Below are 16,263 nucleotides of genomic sequence, written 5' to 3'. Positions count from 1 at the left end.
GCAGCAGGCTGGTCCATTTTGCCAAAATTTCATTGCAGCAACTCATAATGGACACTCAGTAGTTTGTATGCATGTCATCACAGATGGACCCACTATTTCAACGTAGGTTCTGGCAGTGGGTCCAAGGACTTCATCATGATACCTAATGGCAATCAGGGTGCTGTTGCCTAGCCTGTAGAGGGTGCAGCTACCAGTCCTGATAGGATAGGTTAAGGACCTATGGAATGTCCGTGCTCTTGAGACTTTGCTGGGAGACACAGCAAACCTGGCAATAGCACATATTGATGTGCTATCCTGGAGGAGTTGGACATCCTGTGCAGTCTCTGTAGGGCCCAGGTATTTCCTCATGGTACCAGTAGTGACACCGAGCCTAGTGAAATAAGAAGACAATAAAGATGAGGAAAAAAAAATGTCAGTGGCCTCCACCTGTAAAACTAGTGCACCTGCTATTAATTTCAAAGCAGCTGAGCCTCTCTGCTACTCAGTTAAACTTCAGTATCCCAGAACTTTAACCGACCTGATGCTGTACTCTGATTAAGAAGTGCTCCTTTCATTTTTCTGTGCAGTGTACGTTCATAGAATGGAAACTGTTTTTAAATAAAATAAAGTTTGTTGTGTGAAGTCATGAATGACAAGAGTCAGTTGATTTCATTTTCACATTTTATTGAAATGAGTCAGACTATGCAGAGCTCCAGTCTTAAGGCGGTATACTTGATTAATTGATCAAAAACTACCTCCAAAAAAAATACCACGTCATCTCCCCGCCATCTTCTGCATCTGCTGTCCTGCTGTCATTCTTCAACTGCACCTCGTGCACCGTCATCAACCCCTTCTCCTCAACCTCCACCTCCTTTCCTCCATGTGTCCTGTTTCCTCCCTCATCTCTAGAATCAGGTGGCTGTGCGTCAATCTTCGACAGTGGCGACTGCTCCAAGTGACTAATCATTTCACTTCCCTTTGGTTTAAGATCGTTCGCTTGCTCTACATCATAAACTTCATTTTCACTTCTCTCATCTGAATCCTTTTTTTCATACGGTGACCCCTCCTCCCTCAACTTATCTAAACGCTTCACCTCAGATTCATTCCACTTGCCCTTTAAGACCCTCTCCCCAAAACCAAACTCATCTAAATTAAGTCCCGTCATCGCTCCAAAAGCAGTTCCACTTTCTTCTTCACCATCATCATTATACTTTACTGCTTTTCCCAAGAACCTGTCCCGGCTGTGCGTCTCATCACTGTAACGATTTGTGGTCCTCTGTTGTTTTCTTATGCTGTCCAGAGGGAGGCTGACTGGTAGCAACTGGTCCTTTACTGTGTACGACTGATCCGACACCAGTAATGACCCACTGCTGGCAGAACCTTACAAACAACAACAACAACAAAAAGTAATTTTATTTTTTTAACTGACTAACAGATTTGATGTTCACATACAATTTGATGTTTGAAATTTTATATTGTATATTCCATTTTGAATACACAGTTAACGCCATACATTTATTTGGACAATGACACATTTGTAATTTTACCTTGCTACACCATCATAGTGGTTTTTTTTTTTTTTTATATATATATATATATATATATATATATATATATATATATATATATATATATATATATATATATATATATCTCTCTATCTATATATCTATCTATACACACACACACACACACACACACACACACACACACACACACACACACACTATTTAATTGTACACTTTCAGCTGTAATTTTAATCATTTAACAAAAGCATTGTATCAGCTGGCTAGGAATTAAAGCTTGAACTTGTATTTGGTAGCTGTTCACTGGAACTCAAAAAATTAAATCCAGAGGTGTCAGCGGCAGTAACATTAAGGGAATCCCCTGCCAGGCCTTCTCAATCACTGACTGCAAACGATTTGTATCCAATTAATTAAAAAACAATGTTTATATTTCAAATTATATTAGTTTGTCATCTTTGAGCCTCTGATGGTTATGTGTAAAAATGTCTGCAATTCCCAAACAGTCGATGCAAAATGCTGAATATCTTAAATTAAAAAGGTATTTTATAAAATAATGAGATTGTTACAGACCTTCCATCATAGCCCTCCGGGGCTTAGGAGTCACACACCGGGACTCACAACATTCACATATGGAGTCATCACCAGTAAGCGCCCTCCACCTGTTATAGCATATGTATTAACAGTCCCTCTGGAAACAGCTGGGAAATCTACAGTTCTGCTGCTATAGCATCCTATTAATCCTCACCTGTTGCCCCTGTACGTGCAGGATTTGTGCACAGGACTTGGATCCTCTGACGTGACAAATAACCTGCAGTGGATACTGACCTAAAACAGAAACAGGATTATGCCGCAGTGCTTAGCTGTGTAAACTGAGAGAATCATAGATGGTCTACTCTCACCTCAGTGTTTGGATCAGCAGTAAACTGGAAGGCCAACACGGAAAGTCTCACAGTCCTGTCTGTCCGGGAAACAAACTCAGAGGCCCCCAGGTCTCCCTTGCTGTCCAGCATACAGCTGCAAACATCAATGACAACAATATGGAGTAAAAACCCAAGAATTTAAATATGTAGCTTTTTACAGTTAAGGGGACTTTTTAAAATCCTGCTGTATTTATGAATCTCACATTCGTTACAGATTCACTCTTTTGCTCCACATTCAGTTTAATCAGGTCACTCTATCCACACTACATACCCAAAGTTGTCTATGATGGAGTATTTCAGGGACGATTTAGAGCCACTAGATGGAGCTGCATAGCAGCTACGTATGTAGAGTTTTCCTCCAGCAGGTAGATGAGGAGCAGAAACCTGGATATGAACCTTTTGCCCAAGCTGGTAGACCCGAGTGGTGACCGCTCTACTCCATGAATCTACAAAACAGTTGAATGTGAAACACAAGTAACCAGCTGTTTAGCATCTGCCAAAGTCTTTTCTGCTGCATAATGCAGACACCCATACCATCCATCAGGGTAATCTGGTAGTCCGTGTGACGACTTTTCAGCCTTTTACGGAAAACAACTGTTTCCCAGGTTGGTTGGACAGCCAGTTGGTGCACATGATGGTTCCTGTGGAGGGCAGAAGATTTGGAAGCTTTCAACACTGACTAAGTGTTCGCACACCTTCTGCGTAAAGCAAACCAACATGCCTAACCTTAGGTAGCGACATTCAATAGCTACATCCACCCGGTGCGCTCTGCTTGGAAATCGTTTTGGCGACGGCTCATAATGGAGCACGAATTTATAAACCAGATAACCGTGGGGCATCTGTTAGGAAAGGTCAGAAAGTGTGAATGCAAGATGACAGATGCAGCGACAGGGAGGGAGGGAGCACCACCCATAGCTTACCTCACGCACGCCATCACAGGCGGTCAGGGGATACGAGAAAAGAAGGTCGCCGTATGGTCTAAGAAGCCCGTTGCTTTTACAGCTGCTTCCTAACAGCAGTTCTTCTGCTTCTGCGCCCAGACCGTAGAAAGCTGGTTTGATCCTGACGACAAAGTCAGATGTGGAGCAGGTTACAGAGACGTCCGGGAGGTAAGCAAAGTCTGACTGGATCTTTGCCTCGGGTTTCCCTGGTCGCATGGGTCCAAGTGTCACAGGTGCTGAAGCGGAATAGGACCTTCGGTAACCCCGCTGAGGCTCTGGAGGTGTGTCGGCAGGTAGCCTCTGGTTGGATTCTCTGTCTTTAGCTAATGGAAGTTTGATTTTCGGAGCGCCCAGTTTGAAAACCACTTTCCTTCTCGTAAGCGGAGATTCATACGTGTCCACCGCAGAGCTTAGAAGGCCAAGTGATAAAACGCTCCACAAAATAAAGGGATACCACTTTGTTTTCATCGCAACAGACGGACAGCTGTCCATCACTCCTTCTCTTTTAATGCGCGCGTAAAAACGTCGCCGTCACGGCTGAAAGCAATTAGAGGCGATGAACCAGCACCCTGCTGTCAGAGAGCCAGAACTATTTGGTCGATTTAAGCCCCTAAAAGAAATCAGTGGTAGTTTTACTTATTTTTACTCATATTTCTTATGTAAAAAAATGTTAATCATTAAAAAAAGAGAGATTGACTCAAACTAACCTCGAGGTAAAAAAAAAAAAAAAGTGTGAAATTTATGGTATTTTTTTTTTTTTAGAAAATCAACCCCCCCAAACAAATGAATTAATAAATGACTCACTGAAGGAAGTTGTTTTATACCAACTTGCACTACCTTAATGTTAATGCATGGCTTACATCTAACTGGTTTAATGTTCCGCATAAAAAACAAAGTGTTATAAGGATGCTTTAAAGAAACCAAACAGTTTTTTTTCTCTGCTTTGACAAAGTTTATTCACAGGTTTAAAATCAAAAATATGAACACGATTTGACTCCTCAGTGGTTTATATACATTGCTCTTCATAAACATAGTTGGAAAAAGTATTTACACATATACACATACAGCAGCATATATAAATACAGAGGGCAGATGTAATCTACTGCTGATTCAGTGCAGTTTTGAAGGCCCCACATGAAAATGGCTCCTTTTTCATAACATCATTTGAGGTGAAATCAAGTCATCTGCATATTAGTTAATGAAAGCATCTGCTATAGGGCTGCTGTTTTTTGTTGTTGTATTCTTTTAAATCAGTCACATTTCACCATGACTGCAACTTTTACTTTTATAAGACAAAAGGAAAAAACAAACAAAGCCAACATTTACATTTTTTTCCTTCCACAAGACAAATCATTCAGTCATTGGTAATAAGTTATTCTTAAACACATGCCTGCATAAGAAAATTATAGTCCCTTAGGTAGTTTCCATAAATAGTTAAATAACACATTTTTGAATTTGGGATGTCACATGGTAAAACTCCCAGTACAGTTGACTTTGCTTTATAAGCACTTCAAAAAAGTCTATTAAACCCGACGGAGATTGGCATAAAAAATAATTTGAGTTCAGAAAATCAGAGATATCTGAAACCAGTTGTAAGACATGTGTTTGTAAGGCAATGATTCACATAACCTGTATACAAGTACATCATGTTGTACTGCCGTTTCTCCTTTAGAAAATTCAAGTACACTTTTTGAAATGCGCTATATGAAAACAAACAAACAAACAACAAAAAGGAGAGAGTGTAGCAAATCTCCATACAACTCCATTTACTGGAATAGTGCTGGCACACCCTACATAATAAGGGCTGATACTGTACATTTCTTTCAGAGCACACTCTGAGTGGAAAACAGCTAAGACACGTCATCGAAACATCAAAATGTAACAGTGTGTACGAGTGATGGTCTCATAGTGTAAACCAGCACGTTAATACTTTGCAAACGGTACTGCAAAGCACTTTCTCACAAAGCTTTCATGATGTAGTGCAATCACATGGGAGGAGTGACAAAACGGAAGGCTATAAATAGGAACGTCTCAGTAAACAATAAAGTCAAACATCTTTGGAAACCAAGACTAGAGCTCCCAAGAGGCTTTGTCGTTCATTTATAAAAAGCTGCCAAATGCTAACCAAAATGTGTGTGAGCTTTGTTTTAACAAAGAAGTGGTTTGAATTTTTTTTCAGCTATCGCTGTAGATTATAATATAGAGAGATCTCTGTGCGGCATTTAAGCTAAATGATGAAAGAAAATCTCAACAAAACAAAACAAACAAACAAACAAACAAACAAACAAAAAATATATATAAGTAACAGAATCTAACCTGGGAGGTCGGCATAACATAACAATCCTACACTGTGTAGATTTGGATTTTGTGTATTCTCTGGAGTTTTCATTAACCTGTTCACTGGGACACAGCTGGATGGAAAAATAAATACTCAGTGTGGACACTAGAGGGTGATGTAAACCTGTGCAATTCACTGCGGAGGAACCCGCACATGATGACGATCACTAGTCAGCAGTGGGTGGTTTGTGGTCCCTCCCCTGTTAGTCCAGGTGGTCTCTTCACAGCCTATGCAAACATGTAAAGCAGCAGAGGTGGCAGGCTCGGCCTCTAGACGCTGCTCCCACGTTCTGAGGTTTCAGATTCAGAATCCGTTTCAGAGTCGCTGTTTAAAAGGAGAGGAGAACAACCAGAGTCACAAACACAGAAGCAGAGTGGGCTAAAACTGGTTAACAGTTCAAGTTTTCATACAATGCACAGATCCTGGTGGGACACAGAAGAAGAATCAATGATAAATTGTGTGTGTGTGTGTTTTCACTCCTCACTTACAACATTGCCTGCAGTAGTTTTCGGTTGCCTTGCCTCCTTTCCTCATCGATGGGGTAGGTCTTCAGTATCAACAGTCCCACGGCAATAAGAACCACGGGCACGGGAGAGACCAGCACCTTCAGGGTTACACTGACTGCCTCGGGTTGTGAGCAGACCCCGGTCACGTAGCCGGCAAATCTGTGAAAAAATGTACACAAGGGGAGAAAAATTGAGCAATATGGTCAGCTGAAGAATTAAGTATTGTTGTCCCCAGGACTACTGGACTGATAAGCTCCTTAGTTTTAAGGATGAAAACATTAATATGATTGAAACACTGATTAAAAATCAGGTCAGTAAACTTACTTCAAACTGAGGGTAGAGATACCCAGGGAGACTCCAGAGGCAAACTTGATAAAGAACACATAGAAGGAGTAGAAGAGGGCTTCATGACCGCGGATGTCTGGATTTTGAATTTTGAAGTCATCCACTACATCAGGAAGCATCGACCTGAAAGATCAAACATCCAGACAGAAGCTCAACAACACAAAAGAAAACCCACATCCGCAAAAGGATCCAAGGACGACTTCTGTGGATAAACTTGTGCTTACCAGGGCAGGAGGAAGGCTGCTGCTACACTCACACCTGCTGCCACTGAGACCAAGTAAGAAACGATCAGGTTGCTTTTGACAGAGACGATCAGGATCATGAAGGGCACTGCCCACTGTAACGAGAGGGAGAAAGACGTCAGAGGTCTCATAAAAAACAAAACAAATAAAATTTACGATCAAGATTTATTGAAGACTTTTTATTTTTTATCTTGCAGACTGAATGAGTCAAAATAGAGCATAGAGTGAGCTATAGCTTCACTCATCTACACTCCATAACATCTGCTACTCACCGAGATGCCAAAGTAAGCTGCTTTCTTCTTCCCGAACCGGGTTAGAAACCACTGCCACCAAGGGATGGTTAGAGCCCCAGAGAGCTGAAGAAATAATGATAAAGTATTTAGTTATATAAGCTCAGAAGAGAGCACGAAAAGAACATATACTCTGAGTTAAATGATGACTAAGCGATGACTATAGAATTTTTTTTTCATCCATTTCATATAGCTGAAGCGTGTTTATCAACCAAGGGGCAATTTAAAAAAAAAAATTAATTTAACATATGGCCTTTTTTCCTGCTGTGCATGCAAATATGTTTCATTCACTTTGTCCCCAAAAAACAAAACACAGAAACACAAAGTAGACTATGCATAGCAGACTTGTAGCAACGGCATTGTTGGACAACATACTAAACTGTTAACCACATTGTTTCTTTTTAATCAGAATTTAATCTGCACACACAGACCTTGTTGCAAACAAATTGCCAAACCAACTGGACTTTTCCAGTGTGTGAGGCAACCTATTGTTGCGGAATTATAGCTGGTTGGCGTCAGTCATATCTTCTTCTCTGCATTTTTTATACATGTGAATATTTTTGCAACTTGTTACTATGTGAAATATGCAGTTCTGATGCAAATGGAGAAAAAAAAAACGTCTGCTTGGATAATCATCGGGGACACAGTGGGAATGTCTGGGAGTAAAAAAATGAAGCCAGAAATGAAATGCCAAAAACTGCAGTTCCTTCAGTAGCCACATGAGGCTGATTCCAAAAGCCACTTAAAAGCCCAACTTTACAGCAGAAATAAACATGTTTACAGAATGGTACAAATTAAACACCTAGTTTCCCCCTTCATGGTGGGTGGACAGATTTTATTTTTTAATACATCAATGAATAGGTATCTGTATCTGTTAGATTCATAAATACAATATACAGTATATGTAACTTGCTAGCCAAGCTTGTTAGCGTTAACTTCTAGATCACTTCTAATCTACCATATTCAGGCACCATCTAGTGCTCCAAGTTTTCCTATCCTGTGTTTTATACATTAAAATGAGTGGAATCCAAACACTAGTTGGAAAGTTAGTCTGCATTTCTCTAAATTCCTAGCTCTAACTCTGTATGATGGACTTTCTTGGATGATCAATTATGTAATTTTAAATAAATCAAATGAAATTCATAAAAAAAAAATTACAAAATATTTTCTACAGAAACCATTCAGACTACTAACTGGGCTTCACTGAGGACTGTGGGAAATGTGGAAAGTGGAAAAATTAAAATGACCACCAGAGGAGGTCAGGGAATAAGGTCACGATAAGCTTACATTGGCTTTTAACCCAACCCTGCAGGGGCGCAGAAAACTTTTGACCTCTAGGCCAAAACTGGTCAACCAGCATTAAATTACCAAACAAAAACAAGCAGTAGATGAAAGGCCAGAAGCCCACGGATTCTCAGACTTTGACTCTCTGCTCTAAACTCTCCAAATGTGATACAGTGTCCCAGTATTTCCCACTCCTAATCATAGAAAAAGGCAGCAGAGCAGAAAGCAGTGAGAGGAGGGCGTTAACAATGGTGGCTGTTCCCATGGTGTCAGTGAAGGGTTGCCAGAGCAACAAAAGCTCCATTCTGTGCCCTTGATCTAGCATAACTCAGAGAGTGAGCGAGTGGGAGACCGATTCCCAACAGTACGACACCTCCTCTCATCCTGAACTCTGCCCTCTCAGGCCTCCGTAGCATGCTTCTACATCACGTGAGGAAGCGCCTAAGACTAGAAACTGAAATATCCCCTAAACAGTTTACAGCAAGCAGCAAGCTTTACATCTGCAGACATGGTGTTGATGTACACTAAATCTACCCTGATGAGGGTTTTTACGAGAAGAGCACTCATAGTAAAAATACAAACACTCACCATGATGACAAGAAGGATATTCTGAAAGTCCTTCCTGTGGCCGAGAGCGTAGGTGATAAAAAGTGCAAAGTTTCCCTCCAGCAGCTGTAAAAGACAGAAGCAATTATAAACCAAATTACTGTAACAAAAAAAAAAAAAATCCTTTCAACGTGACCTCTGAAAATTAATAAAAAGAAAAAAAAAATCATGCATAAATCAAATGTAGCGTTACCATGAAAGCAAGAGAGGTGAAGAGGAAGCCGATGACCAGTTTGACATACGGCCCGTGACACATGACCAACCGCAGGCCCTGAGCAAAGGTGAGCGGCTTCGACTTGTCCCGCCCAGTTTCTAGAGTCCAACATAAAGGAGAAGACAACAAATGAGACAGCTGAAAATCTGCATCTAAGAATACAACACACACAAGGTTTTGTGGTGAGACAATGTGATATTTGTCTAGTGAGTATTTTGCTACACTTGCTACAATCTGGCCACCACATCTTTATCTTTTTGAACACAGAGAGAGAAGGCCAAGAGGAACTGACCAGAGGCGCTAAGAAAAATTTAACAGTTAAAGAATTATTCCTGTCACTGTTACTAATATACAGTTTTGCATGCGCGTGATTATTTCCTTTTTTTTTACATCAATTCACGTGTCAAGTTGTCAGATTCATGATTCAAGTCTGTCTTGAAGCCAAATTGAGTCATTATCCTGCTTTATATGTTGTTTGCATTGGATAAGAAAGGATTCATACCTTTTTGCTCCTTCACACCAAAAAACAAGATTGCAGCACACAGGACGTAGATGACGCATATGACCCCTGATGCAACCAAGTAAGCTTGTTTCTGAGGACAAAAAAAAAAATACGCGACCCTTAGCCTGGACCAAAAATAATCATCTTTTATTTGACACAGTACAAAAAAAAAACAAAAACAAAAAAACCCCTCAATAGACTTACCGTCTGATCCAGTGAGGTTATAGTGGTGTTGACACTGGATGAGTTTGTGCTGTAAGGCGCATCAGACTCAGTGGGACAATTGGAATTGCCACCTACTATCTGCCCCTGGATTGCAGTGCCCAGCACTGTGCCCAGCACCTCCACCATCATCCCTGAGAGCAAACACAAGAACTGACGGTCAGCACACGAATAACAAAACACCAGTGAAATCAGTTTATTTGCACAGGGTGATGTCGTACTGTAGGCTGTAGCAGAGTCCCGCTCTTTCTGGTCCCTGCTGATGAACATGGTGAGGGCTGAATATGGCACATGGAAGCACTGCAAATGTATGAGACCGCAACATTAGACAAGTTCACGCCAGTGGACAAAAAGCAAATGAAAAAACAAAACAAAAAAACCACGGGCTCAAAATGCGGTACTAACCGTCTGCATTGACTGGAAAAGGCAGTAAAAGACCAGATACCAAATGACCTTCCCCTCTTCAAATGGAGGCACGTACCAGATCAAGAGGTAAGTAAGCACTGCAAACGGGGTGGAGAAAATGATCCTGAGAAGAGATGAGTAGACACAGGTCGATAAAAGACTGAGCATTTCTTTCTTATCTTTGTTTTATTTTCTTTTGTATTTAAGGCAAACACATAGAACCCACTGTTTCCTTCCTTTAAGGGTGTGTCTAATGAATTTTCCCCACTGTTACTGTAGCTTAACCCCTCCTTTTTATGTCCCTCCCTTGCAGTCAATTCTTTTCAACTCTTTCTTTTATGCTTTGTGAATAATCCCCCTAATCCTGCCTTGTTAGATCTTGTGTGTGGAGAAAGGGCTCAGCCAGCGCTGCACAAGGAGGCGATAGCTGCTTGGACCCACATCATTCTCACCCCACTCGGCCTCAGCATCCTTCTCTTCAGCCGTGCCCTCTACCTGACCTCAGTCACAGAAACCGGCGTTACTACAGACTGTGCACTTAAAGCCTCAGTTTTTAAATAAGGAAATCAAACTGTTTTACTTGTTAAGAGAACCATTACAAGGCAGTTTTTGGGGGCCAAAAGGAAACTACATTTTTCTCGCTGAAAGTAATCACATAATTTGAGGAAAACTGCGGTTTTTATTAGCATCATGTGAATAAAATGTGACCTTTTAGAGGCCAAACAGGGGGGTGAAGGCTTACAGGATTGCACCTGACTGCATAATCATGAAACATTTTGTCAAATGGCCGCACATATTTAAACAGCTATTTCTTCCTCAGGCTTGTTTCTGAGCCGTCACACATGCGAGTTAAAGCCTGACTCTCCCCAAGCTCCATAACACTAACGAGGAGAGGGTGAACGTGACATTCACACATGGTCATATGAAATCCCCTTGCTCCCCTTTCACCCATGTGACTCACATGGAAAATAAGAAAACTCCTGATACCTTTTAACGTCCGAGCGAATTTAGGTTAATGAGTACTAATAATTTCCATTTTTGCTCACTGAGCACAGGTTGCCGGTTCACTGGCACAGCAGTGAAAGTCACAGACACATGATCGCACTCTTTTTTCCCCCCCCTCTTTCTAAAAGAAACAAAATCTACTTCTAAAAAAACCTCATTGAGCTAAGATAATAAGTAAAATGAGAAATGTAGACTCCTGCCAGTCTGGCTGCCTGCCTTTATGTACAACATTTCCAGTACAGACAGAAAAAAAGAAGTAAGAACCTAACAAATCTCTGTATTTTTATCTGGAGGATGTCCCTTTTATGTACATTTGGCTATTTTTCTTTAAAGTAGCCTCATTATTTTAACCCAGCATGCTTTTTGACCTGAAGTAACCTCTTTACACTTGTACACTCCGGGAAATCATACACACACAAAGGAGAACACACCCATATTGGTTTGAAGCTGATGGTGTGTTGTGGGTTGGACCAATCACAGCTTAAGCCAGTAACTTCCCCCTCCCCCTCACTTCCTCCCAGCTACAATATTACAGCTCATGCACAGCTGGCTTTTTCAGTCACTACACTCCAGATATGGCTGGGGTATCATGTGAGGGGGGGGGGGGGGGAGGCTTGTAAAAATATTTAGCTCTGCTCCTCTGCAGATTATATCATGGCCTTGAGAGATTTTTGTAACCAGATACGGTTCTGACATTGTCACGAAAGCAGCACCATGTTTGACTGTGAGAAGAAAGTCAAGGTCGCCCTTCTTTAGGCAGGGATACCCTTGACAAGTTGCCAGCTATGTCACAGGGAACCAAACACACAGCAGATTGCAAACGCATATCTAGACTGAAACATAAGCAGCAGTGCAACAACTAAAACATGGGAGACGATGCTGGTAAATAAACTGGTTTGTTAAGAATGCAAAAATAGTATCAGGCATTTTCATCTATTTGAGTTTTGCAAATGTTTTACGGGGAAGGAAAAGTACAGCGTGTGTTCAGCTACAAGGACCTTTTGTACTTGCAAAGTTGCAAGAAGAGAAACTCTCCCAGCTGCTGCAACAAATTTCTTACCGAGCCAAGTGTCACTTTCCTACAGGCTCGTCAAACTTAGTTTAGTCCGGGGAGACATGCGCTCAGACTTGATGTCAAGTAAGCTGGACTTTTTAAAACGCTGGTTAAAGTCTTTGTCAGCAAGAAGACTTACACTAATAATAATTCTCACAACCACTGTTATGACCTGATCCATCCCTGTGATTCACATAAGTCACTTAAGTATATCTTGCAGCTCATTTTAGTTTATTTTTCCTGTCTGACTTCCTCACTCTTAAAGCTCAGTTGATTTTAACCAGCTAGCCCAGGCCCATCTTTTATTTTCCCTATTGGCTGACTAGCTGTCCTGCTTGCTACTCTATCAGTCCTCAATATAATTCAACTGCTTCCTTAGAAGGATCTCGTCTCAAGGCTCGATCCAAACTAGGACGATGGTAGCCCTGCTCCTACTCTTCAGCTGGCTGGTTTCAGTGGGTGCTTCAGCCTGCATTTGGTAGGAATGTCTGATGCTTGCACTGTATATGATACATATTTAGACTGCATTATTGCACTCTTACCATTTATTCCTCCTTAGTTGCTACTTCAAACTTGTTGCCATGGCTACTGATCCTGAGCTGCTTTTTTTTTTTTCTTGTTGTTGCCAGAGCATTTGCCTCATGTATCTCCGCCCCTTACTCAAATCGCAGCATTATCTTATTATCATTCAACTTACAGATACCTACCAGGGCATCATGCGGCCGAAGCGGGTGGATCTACTCCGGCTCACCAGGAAACCCACTGTAGGGTCGGTGATAGCATCCCAGGCCCTACCCACAAACAGGATGATGGAGGCATAGAAGGGGTCCAGCTAGAGGGGAAGTGTGGAAAAAAGCGTGTTAGCTTTGAGACCAAACAAGTGAGGATGCCAAGGACTACCTCATATGGCTCTTCTGGAGAGTGGCTCAAAAGAGCTGTGACAGCAGACTCAGTACAGCTGAGAGTACAACAGAATTAAAATACACAACACTGTCACTTCTTTTATAACAAAGCAGCATTCAAAGCCCCTCTAATGATCTCATCCTCTGAGCTGAATGGCCTTTTTCAGTTCCTACTGTGTACAGCAGGAAAAAGTCTAATTTGCTAATTTGGTAACAAAGCAAACAGGGGGGAGTCCGGGTTAATACGCTTGACCGGAGACAGTTTAGCTGATATGAGGCTGAGAAGAGCACACACACACACGCACACACACACTTTGACCCCTGCGTTTGTAACCTGTGTGTGTTCTGCAAACAATTGAAATTTATCGATGTCATTTAGCTGCTTGTCATTTAGGAGACAGAAGTGTGTGATTTTAACCTTTTGGGTTTTTTTGCCCAGCGCTTGGCAATTACCTGTGCCACATCAAGCAAGTAGATTTGGAGGAAGAAGCCAAGAGCGGTGCCTGTGATCTGGTAGGGAGCCCCGCCAAAGGCATAGCACAGTTTACTGAACACAGACAGACGATTTCTCTGGGTCTTCAGCTGGAAGAGAAGAAGAGGGGAGAACAGAGGGGAAATGCAGTGAGGTTAGTGCATCAGACATGAAACATGGGTAAACTCTAATTCCACTGGGAAGCTATAAATTAAGGTTTAATTATGTAGACAGTGGGTTAACACATTATCATTGACTCCATTTCTGCCTTCAGTCTTTAATTCATCCCTCTGATTCAAATCCCTCCACCCATCACTGTATCAAACTTTGCAACGCGGAACTATGAGGTTACTGTAGTTCATGCTGAGTGAAACCACATCACTACATCACCTCAGCACAACCATTGGTGTGACATTTTATGCTGAATAGCCAACAGCCTCCAGACAGACTAGGGCCTATCAGCGGTAGCCAATACCCTTTCTCAAGCGTTGTGATGTCAGCAAAGGGGGGATTACACACCCTGATTTACAACCATCACGGACACAGAAGCAGAATCACCTCTTGAAGGACGCAAATTGCAACCTTATCAACAGGCACACACAATATTCTCTCTGTGGTCACGTTCCACAGAGTGCATGTCTGGAATTACAGTGATGCAAGACTAAAAATAATACTGATGCTAAATAAAGAACAGCAGCCTGCATAACTTTTAATGTGCTTTAAAGAAAGATCTCCACAGTCTTTCACAGAGTACAAGAGGACTGCACTGAAAAGTGCCTTTGGATTCAAAGAAAATCACCAGTATAATTTACTGTTTGAACCATGGTGCCATATAAAAATCGCTAATTTTTCATCCAGTAGTCTAAAAACCGAAAGACAATGAATTTAAATGCACATCAAGGTTACTAAAGATTAGCAGCTTTGGGGCTAATGTTTCACAGGAGTTTTGTTACACTTTAAATCTATATAACATTAATGTAAATGATCACAGAGAAGACACTGATGCTTGAAGTGCAACCTGCCGTGTATTTTCTCGTGCAAAGATACCGCCACTGTTGAACGATATGGAAGCTATTAAACCATTTTGGGGGGAAATTTAAGGCGTTAATCGTTAAATATAGGGACTTAATTTCAGCCACTTAAACCAAATATGGCTCACAAGTCGTGGCTCTAAAAACAGGATCACGCCACGTTTCTCCACATCTGCCAGCACTGGGTTTCTATATTTGAATGTGACAGAGAGAAAACGCCGGCTTTAGTTAAGGTGTTTGGTCCCTTTAAAACCGGTATGCCAGCATCACGAGAGCTGGAGGACAGATAAACGTGGACCGGGCGAAATTCAAACCTCGAGGGCAGGAAAGGGCACAGAACAAGGCAGGGTGTGAGGTTTTTGGGAAGAAAGGAAGTAACGACCGCATTTTATCAAACGTTACTTTGAATTTAGGCGCCCTTTAACGCACCTGATTTTTTTAACACCCCTCTTAAAAATCAAACGTGCCGGTTAAACGTTGCTCTTACCTTCACCGTCTTGATCTCTGCATTGAGCGGTTTGACTGACAGTAAAGTCGCCGCGTACTGCTCGGCGCCTTCTCCTCGTGCCATTATCTTGTTCTAGTTGATGTTATTTTCCGATATTGTAAAATGTAAATATATTCCTTAGTGCCAGAAGAATGAAACGAGTTCACAGCATCGCCATGTTCACCAGAGCTCCGGGAGTTTCTGAGTCAGAGCGCTCGTGCTGCTTTCGTCCACCTCATTCATTCTACTATGTGGGCTACGTCAGGTTACACGTCACAATCGGATGTTCCACCATTTTTTCCTTTTTTTTTTCCCTGTTCGTGACCTTCAATAACTACTAAAAGTTTAGTCCCCTGGGTCTTTTAAGAAGTTTTCTTTGTGTTAGAAAATCAGTAAAAATTCCAGCTTCAGTGGAGATTGAAGAACCCTTACTCTACCTAATAACGAAGCAGCTAACAGGAAGGCATCAGCAATATCACCAACTTTTTAACCTTTTCTTTGCGCTAATTAATTTCATTTAATTTCATAAAAATAATAACTATACACTCACTGGACATTTTATTAGGCATATCTTAGTAAAGGTGTGGACCCACGTTTGCCTTCAGAGCAGCTAAGACGCAGGAAACTTTCACATAGTTGCTGCGGATTTGTTTGGTGCACATTCATGATCTGAATCCCATTTCATCAAATCCCCAAGGCGCTCTATTGGACAGAGATCTGGTGACACCCACTATGTAATAATATCAACTTAGCTTTGTGTAAGAGACAAAAAGCAAACTAGAAATAGGATAGCCTACACTACACTAAGTGTTCATGGCATGGAATCAACAAGGTGTTGAAAAACGTTGCTGTGAGATTCTGGTCCGTATTGACATGACAGTGTCACAGAGTTGCTGCATATTAGTCAGCTGCACCTCCATGGCATAAATCTCCTGTTCCACTACATGCCAAATGTGCTCTATTGGGTTGAGATCTGGTGACAATGGCAGTCA

General features: G+C 41.5%; 2 protein-coding genes across 2 annotated transcripts; both read right to left on the bottom strand.

Moving 5' to 3' along the window:
* Positions 1-730: 730 nt before the first annotated feature.
* LOC134644592 (zona pellucida sperm-binding protein 3-like) lies at positions 731-3,858 on the bottom strand. Its single transcript, XM_063497679.2, has 8 exons — positions 3,346-3,858; positions 3,152-3,264; positions 2,960-3,066; positions 2,697-2,871; positions 2,405-2,519; positions 2,251-2,330; positions 2,076-2,164; positions 731-1,359 (listed from the first exon to the last, which is right to left on the bottom strand). Exons 1-8 carry the CDS (start codon positions 3,856-3,858, stop codon positions 731-733), a joined length of 1,821 nt encoding a protein of 606 aa, XP_063353749.2.
* Positions 3,859-4,309: 451 nt separating this feature from the next.
* Positions 4,310-15,492, bottom strand: LOC134644931 (sodium-dependent lysophosphatidylcholine symporter 1-B). Its single transcript, XM_063498121.1, has 14 exons — positions 15,272-15,492; positions 13,735-13,863; positions 13,087-13,211; positions 10,321-10,444; positions 10,137-10,215; positions 9,898-10,049; positions 9,694-9,784; positions 9,171-9,289; positions 8,960-9,043; positions 7,070-7,153; positions 6,780-6,892; positions 6,535-6,678; positions 6,193-6,369; positions 4,310-6,028 (listed from the first exon to the last, which is right to left on the bottom strand). The coding sequence occupies exons 1-14, from the start codon at positions 15,353-15,355 to the stop codon at positions 5,974-5,976; spliced, it is 1,560 nt and encodes a 519-aa protein (XP_063354191.1). The 5' UTR covers positions 15,356-15,492; the 3' UTR covers positions 4,310-5,973.
* Positions 15,493-16,263: the final 771 nt, after the last annotated feature.

The sequence above is a fragment of the Pelmatolapia mariae genome, linkage group LG16_19 (assembly GCF_036321145.2).
Source record: "Pelmatolapia mariae isolate MD_Pm_ZW linkage group LG16_19, Pm_UMD_F_2, whole genome shotgun sequence".
Taxonomy (NCBI): domain Eukaryota; kingdom Metazoa; phylum Chordata; class Actinopteri; order Cichliformes; family Cichlidae; genus Pelmatolapia; species Pelmatolapia mariae.
This window is presented reverse-complemented; position numbering and strand designations above follow the sequence as displayed.

What these genes read in the sequence shown, in the direction of transcription:
- LOC134644592 (XM_063497679.2), bottom strand. Translation starts at nt 3,858, where the DNA reads ATGGACAGCTGTCCGTCTGTTGCGATGAAAACAAAGTGGTATCCCTTT. An exon ending in CCTGTGATGGCGTGCGTGAG is followed by an intron (nt 3,265 to 3,345) that starts GTAAGCTATGGG and finishes CTTTCCTAACAG; the next exon opens with ATGCCCCACGGTTATCTGGT. An exon ending in CTGCTGATCCAAACACTGAG is followed by an intron (nt 2,331 to 2,404) that starts GTGAGAGTAGAC and finishes TTTCTGTTTTAG; the next exon opens with GTCAGTATCCACTGCAGGTT.
- LOC134644931 (XM_063498121.1), bottom strand. Translation starts at nt 15,355, where the DNA reads ATGGCACGAGGAGAAGGCGCCGAGCAGTACGCGGCGACTTTACTGTCA. An exon ending in ACTTGCTTGATGTGGCACAG is followed by an intron (nt 13,212 to 13,734) that starts GTAATTGCCAAG and finishes CTTCCCCTCTAG; the next exon opens with CTGGACCCCTTCTATGCCTC. An exon ending in ATATCCTTCTTGTCATCATG is followed by an intron (nt 7,154 to 8,959) that starts GTGAGTGTTTGT and finishes TTATTTCTTCAG; the next exon opens with CTCTCTGGGGCTCTAACCAT.